General features: G+C 38.3%; 1 protein-coding gene across 1 annotated transcript in view; it reads left to right on the forward strand.

Moving 5' to 3' along the window:
- LOC124105576 (zinc finger protein 420-like) overlaps positions 1–3,905 on the forward strand; it is a 37,443-nt gene extending 33,538 nt beyond the window's left edge. The window contains exons 3-4 of the mRNA XM_058585123.1: positions 514–592; positions 1,846–3,905. Of these exons, the coding sequence (XP_058441106.1) occupies positions 514–592; positions 1,846–3,775 (2,009 nt within the window). The 3' untranslated portion in view covers positions 3,776–3,905. The remainder of the gene's footprint in view (positions 1–513; positions 593–1,845) is intronic.
- The last annotated feature ends 17,685 nt before the right edge of the window (positions 3,906–21,590 follow it).

Below are 21,590 nucleotides of genomic sequence, written 5' to 3' on the forward strand. Positions count from 1 at the left end.
CTTTTTTAGAGTCCATAGGCTCTTTGCCCCTGTTGACCATCTCTGTGGTATTGTCATCCAAAATCTCTTATCTTCAAGTCTTTATGTCATGACAGACACAAACTAATTTTCAGACAGTACCTAAGAAAGCCACAAATATTTGCATGTGCTTCATATTTCCCTCGTACTACTGAGATTGTAGGGAGTTGGTAGATTTTATTCTCATTGCACAATGCTATATTATGGAGGAGGGTAGAGTGTGATTGATAAAAGGAACATAGTTTTCTTCCCTCTGCTATATTCCTTTCCTTAGTAATGTACTCATCTTGGATCCCGTGTTCTCTAAGATGGCTTGGGCAGTTCTCACAAAGTAATTTTGTCTGAACATTTTTATTTAGTCTGCATATTTCTGGAATAATGATGGTCTTGGATTTACTGCTGATATCCTGACATGTGTATAATTTTATATTATTGTTGCAAAATATATTCATTCAGTCCAGTAAGTAAAATGATTGTTATTTTTATTTATTTCAGCCATGACTTCTCATCATACCCTTGAATCTCCACCAAAGCAGGAAATAAAATATTTGTTTCAAAAAATAATGAAGGGAAGGTATGGAAATTGTGACTTTGAGTATTTACATCTAAGAAAAATGTGGGAAACTGCAAGTGAGAATGAAGGTCAGAAATCATATTACAAGGGACAAAACCAATTAGCAGTGACTATTCATAATGAAAACTTCACTGCCAACAGCCATCAAAAACATTTAATATTCTAAAAGAATTAAATTTATGCCAGTTTCTTTTGAGGAACTATAAATGTCTTTTTAAGAATATATCCAGAGCAGTTTTGAAGCATATATTTCCTCTGAAAGGAAGTGTGGAAAATCTGAAAAGAGATCTATTCCATGCTTCAGTTTTTAACTTGACCCTTTTCAAATGTAGCATTGAGATAAACTTCTAGTCAAATGTTTGTATAGACAAGAGATTAAAAGTGAGGGGGACACAATGGGCGGGAAGCTAGTGAAGAATAGAGCTACTTGGGTCAGAAAGAGGGACGGAAAAGAGGGAGAGGATATGGGGTAGGGAAAGTAGAATTAATTGGACATTATTACTCTATTCACATATATGATTATATGACTGATGTAACTATATAGTGTATAACCAGAAAGATGACAAGTTATGCTCCATTTATGTATGATATATCAAAATGCATTCCATGTACAACAATTGGAACAAATTTTAAAACATTAAGGACAAGTTCTGAAAGTGATCTTTTGAGAGTTCCTTTACACAATGTCCATTATCCTGCAATAAAGCAATAATTCCTCCTTATGCTCATACAATTTTAATGCTTTTAGGGAGTCCTTACTTACCCACTATTGCTTAATGAAAATTCAGATACAGATTTATGAAAAGTATCTACATATGTAATGAAACAAGTAACACCTTTAGCCAGGTCTCTGCCCTGATTACCAGTGTGCTTTTATTAGTGATAAAAAATATGAATATAGAATAACTTATAAAAACCTTAGTATTGGTTGCAGTGCCAGAAATCATGAATATTAATATGTTCACTTTTCAAAGAACATTTATTAACAATGTGGGGAAGCCTTACTTCAGTGCTCAAAACTTACTCCCATCCAAATATTCATAGGCAAAACAAGCCTTGTGAGTGTAAGGTGTATGAAGGAGCTCTTCATCAAATTGAAAAACTTACTCTATAGAAGAGAATTTATACTGGAAAGGATTCTTATGAGCTTAAAGAATATATCAAAAAAATGTTTTTAATTAAATAAAATTATAAATATAAAAAAGAGAAGATATCAAAGCATTTCATTATTCAACCCTTTCTAAACCCCACAGATACCATGACAGTGATAAACCCTACAAGTTTAAAGAATGTGGCAAAATTCTTAATCAGAGATCACCTTCTGTTAAACATGTGAGGATTTATGCTGGAAAGAAGCCTTGTGAATCTAAAGAAAGTGGCAGAGCCATTAACAATTGCTCAACTTCTTCTAAACATCTCAAGCAGCATAGCAGTGACAAAATAAAAAGCTCACTTGATACTCAACACCTGATAATATCTTCTGCAGGCAGATCCTACAAATATGAAGAATGTGCCAAGGTCTTAAAAAATTTTTCAATTCTTACTCAACACCAGAGTACTCATACTGGAGAGAAGCCCTACAAATGTGAAGAATGTGACAAAGGTTTTAATCGAAGACCATTGTTTACTGACCACCAGATAATTCATACTGGAGAGAAGCCCTACAAATGTAAAGAATGTGGCAAAAGTTTTAATCAAAGATCATATCTTAAAGATCACCAGAAAATTCATACTGGAGAGAAGCCCCACAAATGTACAGAATGTGACAAAGCTTTTGTTCACAAATCACTGCTTACTCGACACCAGAGAATGCATACTGGAGAGAAGCCCTACAATTGTGAAGAATGTGGCAAAGGTTTTGTTCAAAAATCGTTGCTTACTCAACACCATGGAATTCATACTGGAGAGAAACCCTACAAGTGTGGAGAATGTGGCAGAGGTTTTTATTACAAATCAAACCTTATTCAACACCAAGGAATTCATACTGGAAAGAAGCCCTACAAATGTGGAGAATGTGGCAAAGGTTTTAAACAAAGATCATCTTTGAAAGATCACCAGGGTATTCATACTGGAGAGAAGCACTACAAATGTGAAGAATGTGGCAGAAGTTTTTATTACAGGTCAAACCTTACACAACATCAAAGAATTCATACTAAAAAGAAGCCCTACAAATGTGAAGAATGTGGCAAAGTTTTTGAACAAAGATTATATTTTAAAGAGCACCAGAGAATTCATACTGGAGAGAAGCCTTACAAATGTCAAGAATGTGGAAAAGCTTTTAAACGAACAGATAATCTTTCTCTCCACCAGAGAATTCATACTGGAGAGAAGCCCTACAAGTGTGAAGAATGTGGCAGAGCTTTTGTTCATAAATCACTGCTTACTCAACACCAGAGACTTCATACTGGAGAGAAGCCTTACAATTGTAAAGAATGTGGCAAAGCTTTTCGTCAAAAAGAACATCTTATTTGCCACCAGAGAATTCATACTGGAGAGAAGCCGTACAAATGTGAAGAATGTGGCAAAGATTTTAATACAAAATCATTGCTTACTGAACACCACAGAATTCATACTGGAGAGCGGCCCTACAAATGTGAACAATGTGGCAAAGCTTTTGTTAAAAAATCACCACTTACTCGACACCAGAGGACCCATACTGGAGAGAAGCCCTATAGATGTGAAGAATGTGGCAAAGATTTTAAGCAAATATCAGCTCTTAAAGGACACCAGAGAATCCATACAGGACAGAAGCCCTATGCATGTGAAGAATGCGGCAAAGCTTTTTATGACAGATCAAACCTTGGTCAACACCAGAGAATTCACACTGGAGAGAAGCCCTACACGTGTGCACAGTGTGGCAGAGCTTTTGGGCACAAGTCACTGCTTACTCGACACCAGAGAATTCATACAGGAGAGAAACCCTACAGTTGTCAAGAATGTGGCAAAGCTTTTAGTCAAAAAGAAAAGCTTATTTACCATCAAAGACTTCATACTGGAGAGAAACCATACACATGTGAAGAATGTGGACAGGCTTTTATTCAAAAATCACAGCTTACTCAACACCAGAGAATTCATAGTGAAAAGAATTCCTACACTTGTGAAGAATGCGGCAAAGGTTTTTATCACAGATCAAGCCTTACTCAACACCAAAGAATTCATACTGGAAAGAAGCCCTACAAATGAAACATTCTCCCAATGCCTGAAAGGATGGTTCAACCCTTATTCTACACAGGAGGAATCAACAGAGAGAAATAGAAATTTTTTAAAAAGTGGCAAAATTTCCAACAGTTGTTCATTCACACCGTATTCAGCCCCTGAGAATTCATACTTTTGAGAGAGAATACAAGTGGAAAGATATCACAAGGCTTTTAGCCATTGTTCAAATATACTAAAAACTGGAGGATTCATAATGCATTGAAACCCTAAAAAATGTAAGTAATGTGTCCAAGCCATTAATCAAATTTCAAACTTTCTTTAAAATATGAAACCTCATATCTGTAGTGAATGTGGAATGACATTTGTCTAGAGTCCCTATCTAAACATATCTTCATGTATATGAGGATAATTGAGAGTTATCACTTTTAATAAAGAAAATGGGTAATTGACTTTAACTTTTCCAAAATTTACTAAACATCATTAGCTGACGTGGTAGAAATAATGAAATCCCCACAGAAATAGTATAGTTTCGATAGATTATCACTGAAAGGGAATTTGTTTATTGTGATTCAAACATTACCAAGTAGCCTCACTTTTGAAAACTAGAGAACACATGGGTATCACAGTTGATTATATCAGGAATCTAATTGCAGGAGGGAGCTTTCCAGATGGCAGAATAGAAGAGGTTCCTTTCCTGGCTCCTCCATGGCATGAAACCAAGAAAGGCATCTTCTCTGAAAGCTGGATGGATAAAAAGAGGGTAAATAACTGGGAATTCATACTGCAGTCAAACAATGGGAACTATGGAAGTTGGATGCAATAAAATAAGGAAGAAATCCCCAGTGCCAGCCAAGCAAAGTGGAGAGGTTGGGACATTAAAAGAACCCATGTTTTTTTGTAGACCTGTGACATGTTTGGGTACAGAGAGATCAGAGGCCGGTCACTGGGGACTAACGTGACAGGCATGCTGAACCACATCCTAGTGCCAACAAGGAGCCATCTTTCAGCTGTGCTATGGGGGCGGTCAGTTGGGGGAACTGATCCCAGGCGGACCAACTTGGGCCTAGGATTCAGGCTGGCAAACCCACAACACCTGACAAAGAGTGCCTAAGTGACCAGGAGAAAATCAGATGTGGAGAGGGGTTTACACAGGGTAATATAGGTCATGGAACACCCCCCCTGCGCCCCTCACGCCCCAGCCCAGCTCCCTCCACATTTGAGTCCAGCAGCTCACAGGACTGCTGGAAGAGACTCACCTGGCTGGGAATTTGAAAGGGCGGGAGTAGGCATACTTTGCTTTGGAGACTGAACCTTAGAGACCAGAAAGCACGGGATCAGTGGGTGATGGAGGGGAGAAAGGATTGGCTCCTTAGCCACATGAGAGGAACTCAGGGGAGGTACCTGGGCTGCAATCAACTATCATGAACCAGCAACTGCTGGGCCTGGAGGTGTGCTGATTTAAAATCTTCAGATCAGTCGCCATCTGAAAATGAGCATGGAGTCCACCTCAGCCTGCACCCCACCTCCAGAATCTCTACATTTGGGATCTCTCTCACATCCAGCCCAGCCCATCCAGCACTGCTGAGAAGGGAAGCCCCAAGAATTCTTTGAACTCCAATGGAAATAATTCTTTAACTTTTCACTGAAATCTTATTTATTTCTGTTTATTGTGACCTGAGTGGTTCATGGACACTTATACATATGCATCATTTTCACTTTTTCTCATTTCTGGGATCTTTTGAAGGCAGTTATTTTTTATGGCTCAGCATCTTGAGGGATAGGATTAGACTATTTCAGATTTGTTTTCCTTTTGGTTTTTTATTTTTATTTTACATGTGTTCTCTCACTTTTCTGTTTACTTTGAGTCTTTTTTTTTTTTTTTACTTCTGTGTTCTCTCCTCCCTCACACTCATCCCATGCTACATCTCTTCCATTCTCTCCCTGTTCACCATTTAAACTTGTGAATATCTTGGTTCTGTAATTTTCCTGACATTCTGTTTATCTAAGCAGACATGTAGACTTCTTTGGTGATAAGAAAATTTCTGTTTGATAAGAGACCTTTCCTTTCCCCTGAGAATATTTATGAGAATTTTTTTCTTAAAAGGGAGCTTTGGGTAAACTAAGGAATGTACTTTTATAATGGACTAAAAATCTTTAACAGAGTGGATATAGATGCAATTGTGAGCAATAAACAATCTTGCCAGGGTCTTTCCAGTTGTTATTCAGTTGAGATGAGATCAAACTGAATTACAATTGACCTTCAACCCAAAGATTGGTGTCCTTGTAAGAAAAGATGATACATAGAAATTCTCAGAGAGAAGCCAGAGAAAGCCAACGCAGTACCACTCCAAGGAACCCCACTAACTGCTGTCATCACCAGAAGCTAGGAGGGAGGCGTGGGATAGGTTCTCCCTTGGGGCACACAGAAGGAACCACTGCTGCCTGGTGTGTGGTTCTGTGCTCTGGCCACTGAGCTGCGAGGAAAATAAACGTATTGTTTTGAGCCACTTAGTTCTGGTCACCTGTATGTGGGTTCTAGGAAACCAGTACAACACTGTTTCACTCAGTGATGGAAGTTTGTAAAACGGGGGGGTACTTTTATGAGTCAACTTGACTAGGTTAAGGAATGCCCAGATAGTTGGCAAAGCATAGTTTGTGTGTGTCTGTGAGGATGTTTCTGGAAGAGATTAGCATTTGAATCAGTAGACTAAATAAAAATGTTCTCCCTCGCCAATGTGGCCTGGGATCATACAGTCCATGGAGGGTCAGCCCAGAGAGCATAGAAGGAGATGGAAGGGCAGATTTCCTTTCTATTCTTGGGCTGGGGCTGCAGTTTTCTCTTCAGACTTCAAATATCCTGGTTCTGTGGCCTTGGGCTCTGGGACTTGTGCCCTGTGGCTACCCACTCTGCCCCTGGTTTGGGATTTAGGACCCAGATTGAATTATACCAAAGCTTTCCTCTTGCTGCATCTTAAACATGGAATGGGACTCCCCAGCTTCCAAAATTGAGGGAATTATTTGCCATACCATATCTACTCTTATTTATACTCATCCTCCATCTCATACTGTTTCTATTTATCTGGAGAATTCTAATATACCTAACACCCTGATTTTTCATCCTGCATATCCCATGTTTCTTTTATTTCTTTCTCCAGATCTTTAAATTTTTTTAATTAAAATATCATTTTTTTGCATTTTATTTTATTTTCTCTCGGTTTTTCACCTAAAATTTCTTATTGTGTATGTATAAGTGATTGCCTGAAAGATATAACAAATTGACCTCTTATCAGAGTCTACCTACAACAAATATTTGTATATAATATATGAACTTATATATGTAGCATTTCACATTTAATGAGGTTTTTGTTTTGTTTTGTTTTGTTTTTGTTTTTTGCAGTGCTGGGGATCCTACCCAGGGCGTTGAGCATGCACAGCAAGCACTCTACCAACTGAGCTACATCCCCAACCCTCACATATAATGAATAAACCAGTTGCACCATCTGTCAGAATAGTCAGGGCCTCACCAACCACATGTGACTTCTCTTGGAAGCATCAGGAATATTTCCATCTCCAGTGACCCTCCTTTTTGCAGAATACACACTAGTTGGCTTCCTGCTTTTCTGGCGTACTCTAAATCTCCCTGATCAGCAGATCACATGACTCACTAGAGTTATAGGGTCCAGAGAGGGTTCCTGTTATTCCCTGAGTTCCAGTTGACTTTAAAGGGCAATGGCCAAAATATTGGCTGAATTTTACAGTCCTGGGGTAATTGATCCCGATTATGAAGGTGAAATAAAAATTATAGCCAGTTCTCCAAAGGGTATATATCAGTAATTTCACCAGGAGATAGAATAGCACAATTACTAATAATACCCAGCCTACATGATAAATTTTCCAGTCATACTGTAAAAAGAGGTTCCAGGGGATTAGGCTCCACAGGTGTAGATTCGGTTATGCTGTCTTTAAATTTAGATTCTCGCCCCATGCTAAAACTAAATATTCAAGGACATGAATTCAATGGGCTACTGGATACAGGTGCAGACCTTAGCATCATCTCTCGTCAAGAATGGCCAAAACATTGGCCATTATAACAAGCCACTCAAACGCTTCAAGGCCTAGGAGTGGTGACTAATCCCTATAGAAGTGCAATGGTATTAGATTGGAAGGATCCTGAAGGATGTGAAGGAACTATACAGCCATATGTATTGGATCATCTTCCCGTAAATTTATGGGGACGAGATGTCCTAGATCAATTAAGTTTGACATTAACAAATAACATTAATCAAAATGCACCCACTACTAGGGCTAGACAAGGTTTTAGGAAAGGAAAAGATTAGGAGAACAAGAACAAGGTCTAGCAGCACCAATACAAATAGATCAAGGAAAAGACAGGCATGGATTGGATTTTCAGAAGGGGCCACTGAGACAATCAAAATTACTTGGAAATCAGAAAGACCAGTATGGGTTCCTCAGTGGCCCCTGACTAAAGAAAAGATACAAGCAGCCCATGACCTGGTCAAACAACAATTAGCGGAAGGACATAAACAACCTTCTGTATCTCCCCATAATACTCCCATTTTTGTCATCAAAAAGAAATCTGGTAAATGGAGATTATTGCAAGATTTAAGAGCCATTAATAATGAGATGGTTATTATGGGACCTGCTCAATCAGGGATTCCTCAATTGTCTGCTTTGCCAAAAACCTGGTATGTTTTAGTTATAGATATTAAAGATTGTTTTTTTTTCAATTCCAATTCATCCTGAGGATAGTCCACGTTTTGCATTTACTATCCCTGCACTGAATCATGAAGGTCCTGATCAGAGATATGAATGGAAAGTACTCCCTCAAGGGATGGCTAACAGCCCAACTATGTGTCAAATTTATGTTAACAATGTAATCCAGCCACTTAGAAATCAAAATCCTGAACTACAAATATTTCACTATATGGATGATGTATTATTAGTACACAAAGATAAAAACAGAATATTATGCCACACTTACAAACTTATTAAAAAATTATAATCTAGAGATAGCAATAGATAAAGTACAATTAAATTTTCCAATTAATTATTTAGGAGTTCTATTATCCTCAACCATGGTCTGTCCACCAAAAATTCAAATATGAGTAGATCAACTCAAATCACTTAACAACTTTCAAAAGTTATTAGGAGACATAAATTGGATAAGGCCTTATCTAGGTATACCAATAGGAGAGTTGGGACCTTTATTTGATATCCTAAAAGGTCCATCAGATCCAAATTCACCCCGAATGTTAAGGCCTGAAGCAAGAAAGGCATTAAAAATCATTGAAACATATATGGAAAATATGCATTTGGATAGAATTGACATAAGTTTGCCTTTATTATTTATTGTACTACCAACAACTAAAAAATATTCCTACAGGAGTATTTTGGCAAGAAGTTCCATTATTATGGATACATTTATCTTATCTCCTAACACTATTCTTACTAGGCATCCTGAGACTGTAGGACAATTAATACTCAAAGGAATAAAAGCAGCAAAGGGAGTGTTTGGAATTTCTCCCAATAAAATTATTACTCCATATACTATGGATCAAATTAATGAGTTAGCTAATGAGTTAAATACTTGGGCAATAATCATGTGCAAATCTAATGTTTCATTTGATAACCACTTACCATATAATCCTTTATTGTCTTTTTGGTCATTGCATCCTGTAATTTTTCCAAAAATGACAAGAAAAACACCTATCATGAATGCTCCAAATATATTCACTGATGGGTCAAATAATGGTACAGCAGCAATAGTTACACCTGACCAAACTTTTACATTTTTAGTACCCAAACAATCAGCTCAAAAGGTAGAGCTTAATGCAGTATTACAAGCTTTTGTGATGTTTAAAGATTCTGTATTTAATTTATTTTCCGTTAGTCAGTATATAGTTAATGCTATAGTATCCCTTGAAGATGCTGGTAGGATTTCCCCTTCCTCTACTGTTTTCTCTTTGCTTTCCACTATACAAAGTCTAATCTGGGATAGAAAAGATCCATTCTTTATAGGACATATCAGGGCACATACAGGATTACCTGGAGCCCTTAGTTTGGGCAATGATTTAGCAGGTAAAACTACACATGACATACATATTTTCTCTACACTAGAAGAAGCTACAAATTTTCATAAAAAGTTCCATGTCAATGCTAATACTTTACAAAAGCGTTTTAAAATAACTAAGGAACAAGCTAGACAAATAATAAAACAATGTCAAAATTGTGTGACCTTTTTACCACAAGTTAATCTTGGAGTCAATCCTAGAGGACTGATACCTAACCATATTTGGCAGATGGATGTCACACACTTGCCAGAATTTGGAAAATTAAAATATTTGCATGTTACAGTTGATACTTCTTCCAGATTTTTGATGGGCTCCCTTCATGCCGGAGAAAAAACTAAAGATATTATAGCTCATTGCTTACAAAATTTTGCCACTGTGGGCATTCCAAAACAGTTAAAAACAGATAATGCCCCTGGTTATACTTCTACCTCTTTTAAACAATTTTGCTCATAATTTGGCATTACTCATATAACAGGAATCCCATACAATCCACAGGGACAAGGCATAGTTGAAAGAGCTCATCAAACTATTAAAATGTACTTATTAAAGCAAAAAGAGGGAATTGGGAAGGGGTATATATTCCCCAAAGATAAACTTAAAATAACACTTTTTATTCTAAACTTTTTAAATTTGGATTCATCAGGGCTTAGTGCTGCGGAAAGGCATATGTGTCCAAAAAATGTACATAAGCCCAAGGTACTTTGGAAGGATATTCTAACAGGACAATGGAAAAGTCCTGACCCAGTAATTGTCTGGAGTCAGGGGTCTGTTTGTGTGTTTCCACAGGGAGAACAGCAGCCGATTTGGATTCCAGAGAGATTAATTAAAGTCCTGACCCAGTGATTGTCTGGAGTCGGATGTCTGTTTGTGTGTTTCCACAGGGAGAAGAGCAGCCGATTTGGATTCCAGAAAGATTAACTAAAGCGATTTCTACAGACCAAAAACAAGATGATTTGTCTCAAATCCATAACAACTGATATCCAAAACTCCAGTTTGGCTATTCTTACATCTGCGACAGAACCAGGATGCTTTTTTCAATATCTATTTTATTATTACCCTTTCCCACATCATGAAGTTCTATTTTGTTTTTTGAACTCATACAGACCTAGGTTAATGTTTTGCTGATCAGTTCTATTTTTTGACTATAGAGTTTTTAAACATTGCAATGGAGATTTCACCTGTAAAAAGTTATAAGGCCTTTACTATTATGTTTTGTGTTGTATGTTTGTATGTACGTATGTCCGTATATCATATATGATGAGCGCTCATGAAAAAATGGATCCAAATATTTTTTTTTATTCACATGATTTAAATGGTTTAATTTAAATTGGGTAAACAGCTGTTGAGGATTGTTTTAATATGTGAACAAAAAAGGAGGTTAACAGATCTGTTTGTTTACTTTCACCTTTCCTTTTCATTATATTTAATAATTCTGTTCAAGATAATGTAAATTGTTAAGAAAATTGTTTTCTTTTAGTGCCTTCTGGAATGTTACATAATTTTTTCTTTAGCCATTATTGCCAGAATTCCTATCTTCATCCCAGTGCCGGTGAAGACAAGGATAAAACCAATCTACAGCTTCTGCAAGAGCCATCAATGAACTGCTTTGCAGAACTTGCCTGGACTATGTATAACTTGTATGCATTGTGAACTCACTTGTATGCATTGTGAACTATCTGTTTGTGCAGCGACTTGTGGTAGTGTTGGGGTATTTTTCTGATGGTGTCATCAGTGGTACAATTTTTCCAAAAGGAGCCGTCAATTCGCTTGGTGTATCCTCCTCCCTTCTGCTTGTGATGGTCGTTCAGCTAAAATTTGGGGGCCAACAGAGGTGAGGCAAAGAACCTCACCTCCCCACACACACTGGTACAAAGACCTATCCACAGGTGTGGCTGTATGCTGGACCGGTAGTCAATGATGGGTAAGATCCAATTGCAATGGTACCAACCTAAGACAGGAGGCTGACGCCTTGAGGTCAGCTCATCCGATGACGGGTAAGAACCATATGTAGTATTGGACAACCTAAGGCAGGCACAGTCCCTAAGCCACATGCTTGTTGTTTAAACAGTGAGGGGGAGATGTTGAGAGCCACAGCCGAAGGGGCCCCAGCAAACTTCTAGCTGCCAACTGATTGGCTCCTCTGTGGTGATGCTCATTGGGTTTAAAATGTCTAGAAGCACGTCCCCTTTCATTCTTCTTAGAGGGATCATGGAGACACACCACTGTAGGGCTACTCCCTCTGTTAATTTGTTGCTCTCTGAAGGTGGGGAAACGCCCTGTTGATTGAGTTTCCTGGGCAGCTGATGAGCTGTGGTCTCCACACAGTGGCTGCCATGGCCTGGCACAGCATTCTGTCCACAATTTGGACAGAATGAGCTGGTCCTACCTCAGCTCCTGATTCACTGGGATGACAGGCATCTGCCACCACACCATCCCTCTTTTCTCTTATACTCTCATTATAAAAACCACTCTGAATAAAAAAAAAAATTTGGTATGAGTTAGTGACCTGTATTAATCAGGGTTCTCTAGAGAAACAGAATCAACAGGAAGTATGATTATAAAAAGGGAATTATTAGATTGGCTTGCACACCAGAAGCAGGATAGTCCACAGTGGCCCTCCATCTGTTGGAGAGCTGGAAGAACCAGTAGTTGCACAGTCCAAGATGCTGATGCCTCAAACAAGAGGGATCAATGATGCTACCCCTGTCCAATACCAAAGGCTTCTGGAAACTCCCTGGAGAATCACTGGGGGTCTGCTTGGGAAGATTCTGATATCCTCAGGCGATTGCAGCAGCAACCAAAACCCCTTCAAGAAGAATCAGCTTGCATCTGCTGCTTCCTTATTCTTCCAACTTGTATTCCATCCAAGCCTCCAACCTATTGGATGTTGCTGCCCAAGCTTAGGGAGGGTCTCCCTTTAGTTTACTATCCCACATGCCTATCATTCCTAGACACACCCCCAAGGACACACCCAGAAGCCTCTTAATCTAAACCAATCAAGTTGACAATTCAAATTAAACATTACAGAACCTAAACACTTAACCACCAAGCACATCTCCATCCCTGTTTACTTTATTTAGAGACAGGGCCTTGCTAAGTTGCTGAGACTGGCTTTGAACTCCCTAAGCAGTTATGAATAGAGCCTCAGTGAACATGGGCATGCAGACATCTATTTGGCATGCTGATATAATTGCCTTTGGATATATTCCTGGAAGTGTGGGATTGCTTAATTACATGGTAGTTCTAATTTTAGGGGTTTTATTTTTAAGGTATTGGGGATGGAACCCAATGCTGTGTCTATATAGATCAGTGCTCTACACTGACCTGCATCCCCAATCCCTTTTTTAAGTTTTTGAGATGGGGGTCCAACCAAGTTTGCTAGGGTGGCCTCAATTTTTTTTTCTCTTGTCTCCATCTTTCAGGCCCCTGGATTTACAGTCATGTTCTGGCATCACCTTACTCCTAGCAGTTGTGTTCTCTTTTGAGGCTGCATTTGGCAAGATGCCCTGTCTGAACTAAAAATTGGAATCCCCCTACCTCAGCCTCCCAAGTAGCTGGGATTGCAGTCATTGGCCACTCTGCCCAGCTATTTTTAGTTGTTTGAGGAACCCTCACAGTTTTCCATAGTGTGTAAGTCCTTTTTCTCCACATCTGCATGAACATTTGTTTTTTTCTCTTCCAAAAATAGCCATTCTAACTGCAGTGAGATGACATCTCACTGTGGCATTGATTCGCATGTCCCTGAAGGCTCATTAGAGTCAGCATTTTATCAGCTATTTCTATTTTTTTGGAAAAGTGTCTGCTCAGATAATTTGCCCACTTTTAGATTGGATTACATGTTTTTTAGTGTCCCAATTTCTAGGGTTTTTTTTTTCATATTTTGAATATTAGTTGTGCATTGCCTGAATGGCTGTCAAGCATTTTCTCCCATTTGTAAGCTGTCTCTCCACTCTTTTTTTTCTTCTGTGCACAGCTTTTTTCATTTGTAATTCCATTTGTTTATTTTTTTCTGTTTGTCTTTTGTGCTTTTAGAGTCATATAAAAAAAACCTTTGCCTATGCTGTAAGTTGAAAGTGTTTCCCCAATGTTTTATCCAGTAGCTTTAGTGGTTGAATTAACACATTGAGGTCTTTCATTCATTTAGAGTTGATTTTATAGAGTGAGAGATACAGATCCAGTTTAATTTATTACTGAAGGTACATACACTAAGATTTGGAATTTGTAAGTACAGTTGTCCAATTTTGTCTGTTTTGGAAAGAGTGTTAAGTGCATATGATTCCCTGTACATTCATATTAATCAATGGATCACATTTAAAATTCCACAGAAATGGAGGGGGAAATTTTGATGGGATGACATTGATATGTACATCTTATTGAGATTTGCAATTTTAAAATTAAGTCTTCTAATCTACAAATGTGGGATGCCTTTCTATTTATTTAGTTCTTTTAAAATTTTTTCAGTGGAATTTTTAGTGTCCAGAGACTTATAGTTTTTTCATAAATTTATTACCAAATATTTAATTCCTTTCATTATTTTTTCCTAGCTTCATTTATTATGATCACAAAAGAAGCATAATCTGATCTCAGTCTTTTTATGTTTATTGAAACTTCCTTTGAGACCCCAGTGTTGCCTCTCCTGGACAGTGTTCCAGGAACACAGAATTGTATACTCGGCCTTGTTGGACCCAGTCCTCTATACAGGTCACTTAGTTCTACTTGGTTTATATGGTTGTTCAGTCCTTCTTTTAAAAATTGATCTTTTTTTTTTTTTTTTTTTTTTTTAGTTATTCTATCCCTTCTTGAAAGTGGGGTATTACCATATCCAATCATTTTAATAGAACTCTTTTTTCCTTTAATTCTGATAGTTTTCATTCATATGTTTTGGGACTCTCTTGTTAATGTATAGATATTTATAACTATTATATCACCTTGAGAGATTTGCTAATTTACTAATATATAACGTCCTTTCTTTTCTCCAACAGCCTTTTCTCCACTATTTTGTCTGACAATCACAAAGCCATTCTAGTTGCTATTTTTGTGTGGTACTTTCATTCTCAACCTAAATATAATTTTTTAATCTAAATACATCTCTTGTTTTATATTTTATTTTTGTTGTAGGTGGACGTAATACCTTTGTTTTATTTATGCAGTGTTGAGGGTCGAACTCAGGGACCCACACATGCAAGGCGAATGCTCTACCACTGAGCCCCAGCCCCTAAAGTGTATCTGTTATGCACAGCTGGATCTTTCTCATGTAGTACTAGGGACTAAATCTAAGGGTGCTCTACCACGGAGCCACATCCCCAGCCCTTATTTATTTATTTGTTTGTTTTTGACACAGGGTGTTGTTAAGTTGGTGAGCCTGACCTCAAGCACTATTCCTCCCTCAGCCTCCTGAGTTGCTGGGGTTACAAGTGTGTTCTAACACATCCACAAGTTCTACCACAAGTGTTTCTTCAAATATTGATCTACCTTATTTATCAAGATAATTTCTTGTGTCTGTTAAGTTTTATTGCTTAAAAAACTAAGTCTTAAAGGAACTAGGGTTCAAACCTATTTTAAAGTCTTTTAAATGGTTAGTTTATAACTGATTAAATAAACAACTGATTTTAGATTGTTTTAATATGATTCACACCCTTAATATATGTGAGTAGAGATATGTACACCTCTGAGAACTAAATCTAAAGAGTCTCAATTGTCTATGTACCCTGTATGATCTGTGTAGGGTTTTTGGCCTGAGCAGCCTAAATGTCCATTTTAGTCTCTATGGCCTGCATATCCTCTGTGACCAGCATAAACCCTGTGACCTGTGTAGGCTTTATGGCCGGAGTAGTGTAGGTGACATTCCGGGGAGGGAGAGAACACTAGCTCTCTCCTGCCAGCAAGACTGACAAGATGGCCCCAGAATGAGAGCTGAATGTCAATAACACAGGCTCAGAGCACTTCATTCTGGCAGGGGTCCTAGGCCGCCATCTTGCTCAAGGCTCCTCTGGGCCAACATTATGGCCCTGGAATTGCCCTTCTCTAGACAGTACTAAGAGGAAATGAATCAGCTACATTCTGAAAACCAGGAGCCTCATGAAGGGACTGGATCTGCAGTCACACTAGGTGAAGCTGGGTAAAGCTGAGGTAAAGTTATCACTGAAGAAATAGTAATATACGTATTCATATAATCATATACATATATACATTAATATACATATTCATATTTATATACATAATGATGTATACAAATATTCATATTTAGATGCATATTCATATATAAATGTACACATTATATGCATATTAATGTTGTTTTCATATAAATATTCATATTCACATGCATATTAAAATAATTCATATACCTATTCATAATCATATCCACACACATATACACATTCATGTATATATTCATATACATATATTCATATATAGGTATATATTAATGTATATTCATATTTTTGCTCATATTTATGTACATATTTATATATACATATACATTCATATTTGTAGCCATAATTGTATACTCATACACATTTATATCCATGTTTATGTTCATAACAATAGCCATATACATATTAAATACACATGCATGTACACATTAATATTTACATAATATTCATATGCGTATTCATATGTATTCATATTCATGTTGATGTTCATTTACATATTCAAATCATATTCATACTTATATATGTACTCATATGCATAGAAATGTTATGTGTTTGTGTGTGTCCTAGTAGATAGAAGTGGAATAATCTGGAATGGGAAATCATCAGATGGAGGGTACAGAGAGTAATTTCCTTGATCAGTTGAAAGATACAGGTTCTGCACCCCTCATCAGGTGAAGGGCATGGGGATATGTGTCCCTCAAGGTGTAAAGGGCACAAGAATCTACACCCAATGGGAACTACTTCTCCCATCTAGGGGAAGGCACATTGTTCCATTCCCCATAGTGAGTGGAAGGCACTGGAATATATTTCATCTATAGATTCATTAGTATATTCATCTATAACATCTTTCCCAGTTAAATACCTTGGGATTTTGAATTAGAATATTCTGGAGTTTAATCTCATTAGATGGAAGGTATACAAATTAACTCTCCTGATGAGTTTGAGAATACACGATTCTAATAAACTCACCAGGTAAAGGGCATAAGGATCCACCCCCATGATGGGGTGAAGGATACGGGGATCTTCACAGTGCAAAAGGTATGGAGATATACTCATCTCATTTAGCAGAGGTCAGGTTGACCCCTTTTCTATATCAGCAGAAGGCACTGGAGTCTAATTCACATATATAGTTATATATGTGTGTGTATATATGTATCCTTATATATGCATATATATTCATTTGTATATACATATACATTTTCATGTACATATTAATATGCATATTCATATTCAATTCATGTGTATGTTCACATATTCATGTTTATACTCATGAATATGTTCAGATTCAAGTACATGTACATATGCACTTATATACATTCATATTCATGTTATGTACTTGTACATATGCATATTCATATTCAGGTAGATATTCATATTCCAACTCACTCATATTTATGTACATGTACAAATTTATATTCATATTCAAAGTAATACTCTTTCATATGCATATTCATGTTTGTATATATTCATAATTATGCACATATTTATACACACATTCACATTGATATTCATGTATGTGCATAAGCACATTTATAGTCATTAATATTCAAATATTCATATCAATATTCATATTTGTACTCATGTACATATTAAAATACATATTCATATTCCTATACCTATATGTTCATATTCATGTTCCATACATATTCATGTACATATTCATATTCATGTATGTGTACATGTGTTAATTCATATTTTTACTCATTCATATTCATGGACATGTAAATGTACACTTCATATTCATGTAATGTGCATGGATTCGTGTATGGATTCATCTATAAAATCTTCTCAGTTTCATACTTTGGGTTTGAACTGGGATATTGTGGCATGCAATCTCAACAGATGAGGGTATAGAGATTAACTTACAGAACAGTTGGAGGATACACGATTCTAATTCACTCACAAGGTTGAGGGCATGGGGAGCCACACTCATTGTGAGGTGAAAGACACAGGACCTATTCCCCTTAAAGGGAACAGGAGTCCTCACGATGCAGAGAGGGTAAATATCTACTCACCTCATCGACCAGGGGAGCACTGAAATCTAATTCTCATATATATATATGTACACACACACACACACACACACACACACGCATCCTTATATATTCATATACATATTCATTTGTATATTCACATTCATGTACATATTCATATATTCATATTTATGTACATGTACATACACATAGTCATATTTCTACAAATATCCATACTCATTAATGTTAATGTACATGTACATGCACATATTTATATACATACACATATTCACATTCATATCCATGTACATGTACACATTAATATTCAAGTTCATGTACATGTGCATTCACATATTTATATTCATATGTATGTATATTTTACAATTCTATTCATATATATTTTATATAAATATGCATATCCACATGCATATATTTGTGTGTTTTATATTCATATACATATGTATATATTTATGCATGTATTAATATTCATCTGTAGATTCATATTCATATACATGGTCATATTAAAATCCATGTACAAATATAGATATTTGAATTTATATATGTACATATTCATTTCCATATTCATATTCATATTGACAAACATATTCATATGTGCATATTCATATTAAAAAACATGTTTATATACATATTCATATGCCTACACATGGCTTCTCCATTCATACTGTGAGGGTAGGACTGGAATGGAAAATCATCAAAAGGACTGAAATTAACTCACCTGATCAGGGTGGATTATACATGGTTCTACTCCCCCCAGAGTGGCGGGCATGAGGACCTGCACCCCTCAAGATATTAAGAACATGGGGACTTACTACCCCCAAGGAGAACTACTCCTCTCATTTGTGAGAGGGCATGGAGATCTACGCTCCCCATGTAGGGGAGGACATGATGTTCCATTCTCCATATTGAGCGGAAGGCACTGGGATATATTCTAGATTCTTCTATAGATGTATCTACAGATCTACTCTTCTCAGAGTGTTGTGCATATAGATCTCCTCTTCTTATCTAGTGGAGAGCATGGTGATCCATTCTTCACACTGAGTGGAAAGCACTGGGTCTACTTATCCGTAGATATGAATATATGTGGTATTTAATTTTAATTGTTGGTGGTTGACCTGGATTGTTCTCCCATGGGATGTCATCAAGTGGAGGGTGAATGATCAACTCTTCTGATCAGGTTGAGATACTTGATTCTAATCCACTCACCAGGTGAAGGATACAGGGATTATTAGCAGAAGGCACTGGAATCTTTTGTTTTTTCTTTTTTTCCCCATAGCTCTATTGAGGTAAAATTGATATACAATAAAATGCACATTTTTGATCTCCAAAGGGAGGAAGATGGCCGCTGCGTACGGGGGTTGCTGAAGTGCTGAGCGTGGTGCTCAAAGCAGCGGCTTTAATAGAGATTTCGCACAGTCTGTTAAAGCTCCTTTCACCGTTAATCTGTAGTGGACCACTTTGCCAAGGAGCAGGAAGAACAAAGAAATCGAAAAAGAGATGCTTGGCTGCTCAGAGCCGCGGGCGCTTTGCTCCCATCTGCTTCCTCTTTCGCTTCGCTCCGGGCGGAGAAGCTGAATGTGTAATCAGCAGTGGATTGTAAGTACCCAGGCAAAGAAAGCTCAGTGCGCCCCGCCTTTTTTTTTTTCTTTTTTTTTGAATATTTTTTATACAGGGAGAGTTTGTGGATTGGGATTGCTGGCGGGGCTGTGGTTTCTGTGCCGAAAATCCACTCCGCGGGAGCCGCCATTTGCTTTCTGCTTGCTGTCTTGATGGCTCTGTATACACTGTCCGGCAGCCGCACCTAGAGGTTGGAGCTGGGCTGCGTGCCGAGCCCTGTCCTCCGAAGGCTGGACTGCAGCCTCGAGCGTCTCTGTGGCCTGTTCGCCGCTGCACCTTCGGGCAGAGCCTACTCTGGGGTCGTTCTGCACCCCCCTCCCAGGGGACCCGTGCTCCGGAGGAGGGGGACGGAGAGCCGCGGTGGCAGCCACTTGGGCCCCTGGGGCCTGGCACCGGGCTGAAGAGCTGCGGAGGCCAGGGCGGCTCTGCTACGGTCACAGACAAGCGCGGACGCTCGTCAGCGCGGCCCAGAGTTTCATTTCTAGAAATCTGGACTGGAAACAGAAGCAGCAGTTTGTATAATCCCAAGAACTTGCTTATACCAGGAAGCTGTAAGGGCAACATGAATATCACTGAGGAGATGTAACATGGTGGCAGGCGCAGAGAGATCAAGTCTCTGACATCTTCAACTGCACGGGCATAGGGAGCCGTAAACTGTCTAAATGCTGTTTGCTCAGGATCACTAGGCAATGCTGAGCTGACGTGGATCTGGGGTGTACAGGCTGGGCCCCTCAGAACACACACACAGAGCCCAAATCGGAGGCAATTAAGCTCCGGTTCGCCTGCTTCGTGTGACTCAGCACTAACGATCCCGCTGAAATAATTGGCCGGCCCTTAGGAACTTACAGAGGTAAAAGCCAACCGAGCCTTCATAGGCAGTGGCCACAGGACTGAAACGGGGATTGGGAGAGACAGTCAGGACCCACCCGTTGCATTGGTCATCCGGCAAAGGGAACAAACGGTCACCATTTGCATGGGATATCACCATGGCAGAGAAATGGCGTCACGGGCGGAGGAGATAACTGCATTGAAACCAGCGCGACAGGTGTGTAATCCCCTAGTCATCTCTCTCCACACAGCAAGGAAAACTTAAGGGCCACTCCCAGCTCTCCTGTGAACGCAATAACCAGACCGAGGGAATCAGGAGTGGCGCGGGACTCGCGGCGCGGAACTCCCGGCTACCGCTCCCACCAGTGCTGACAACTGAGGTCTCTTGCACCAGCTACCGGGGGCGTGGCTACAGGAGGGCAAGCAAATTCGCTGGGGGATCTCAGCCCCAAGCTCTACAAACTTAAGGTCTGAGGGAGGCAAACAGGGAGAGTGAGCCCAGGTGTTCATGGAAACAGGGCTCCCAGGAGCAGCAGACCTGGCGTGTAGCCAGTATTGTGGTGAGCGCCACAGGTGAGCACGGCCTGGCTTGAGGAAACACAAGACAAGGCCCTAGACACTCAGGATTGGAGACCCGCCCAGTCTAGGAGAAAGAGCTGCTGCACAGTGAATGGTTCCCACCTATTGAGAGGAGAAGCTTGGCCCAGTGGGCACAGCTCCACCTACTGGAAGAGAAGTTAATAGAACTCTAGGACTGCATTTATTATTATTATTATTATTATCATTTTTTTTCTTTTCTTTTTCTTTTTTTTTCTTCTTTTTCTTTCATTTTCAATTTTTATTTGTTGTTGTTCTTTAATTTTTTTTTCAATGTTTCTATTTTTTAATTTTTTTTATTTTATTATTATTATTTTTTTATTTTAATTTTCATTTTTTATTATCACTATTATTTTTGTTAAAATTTTTTTTCGTCTTTTCTTTCTTTCTTTATTATCTAATCTTTGTTATTCTTGTTTCTTTTGTCTTTTCATTTCTTTTCAATCTTCTTATTCCCCCTTCCTTGAATTCTACCTGCCTACTCTCATTCTCTTTAGTGACTTCTTCCCTTCCCTTCTAATATCTTTCCTCTCAAGCATCAAATAAATCTATAAGAGTAAACAGT

This window comes from Marmota monax, unplaced genomic scaffold, assembly GCF_021218885.2.
Source record: "Marmota monax isolate L192 unplaced genomic scaffold, Marmota_monax_Labrador192_F-V1.1 WCK01_AAM20220418_F8-fsc00180, whole genome shotgun sequence".
Classification (NCBI taxonomy): Eukaryota; Metazoa; Chordata; class Mammalia; order Rodentia; family Sciuridae; genus Marmota; species Marmota monax.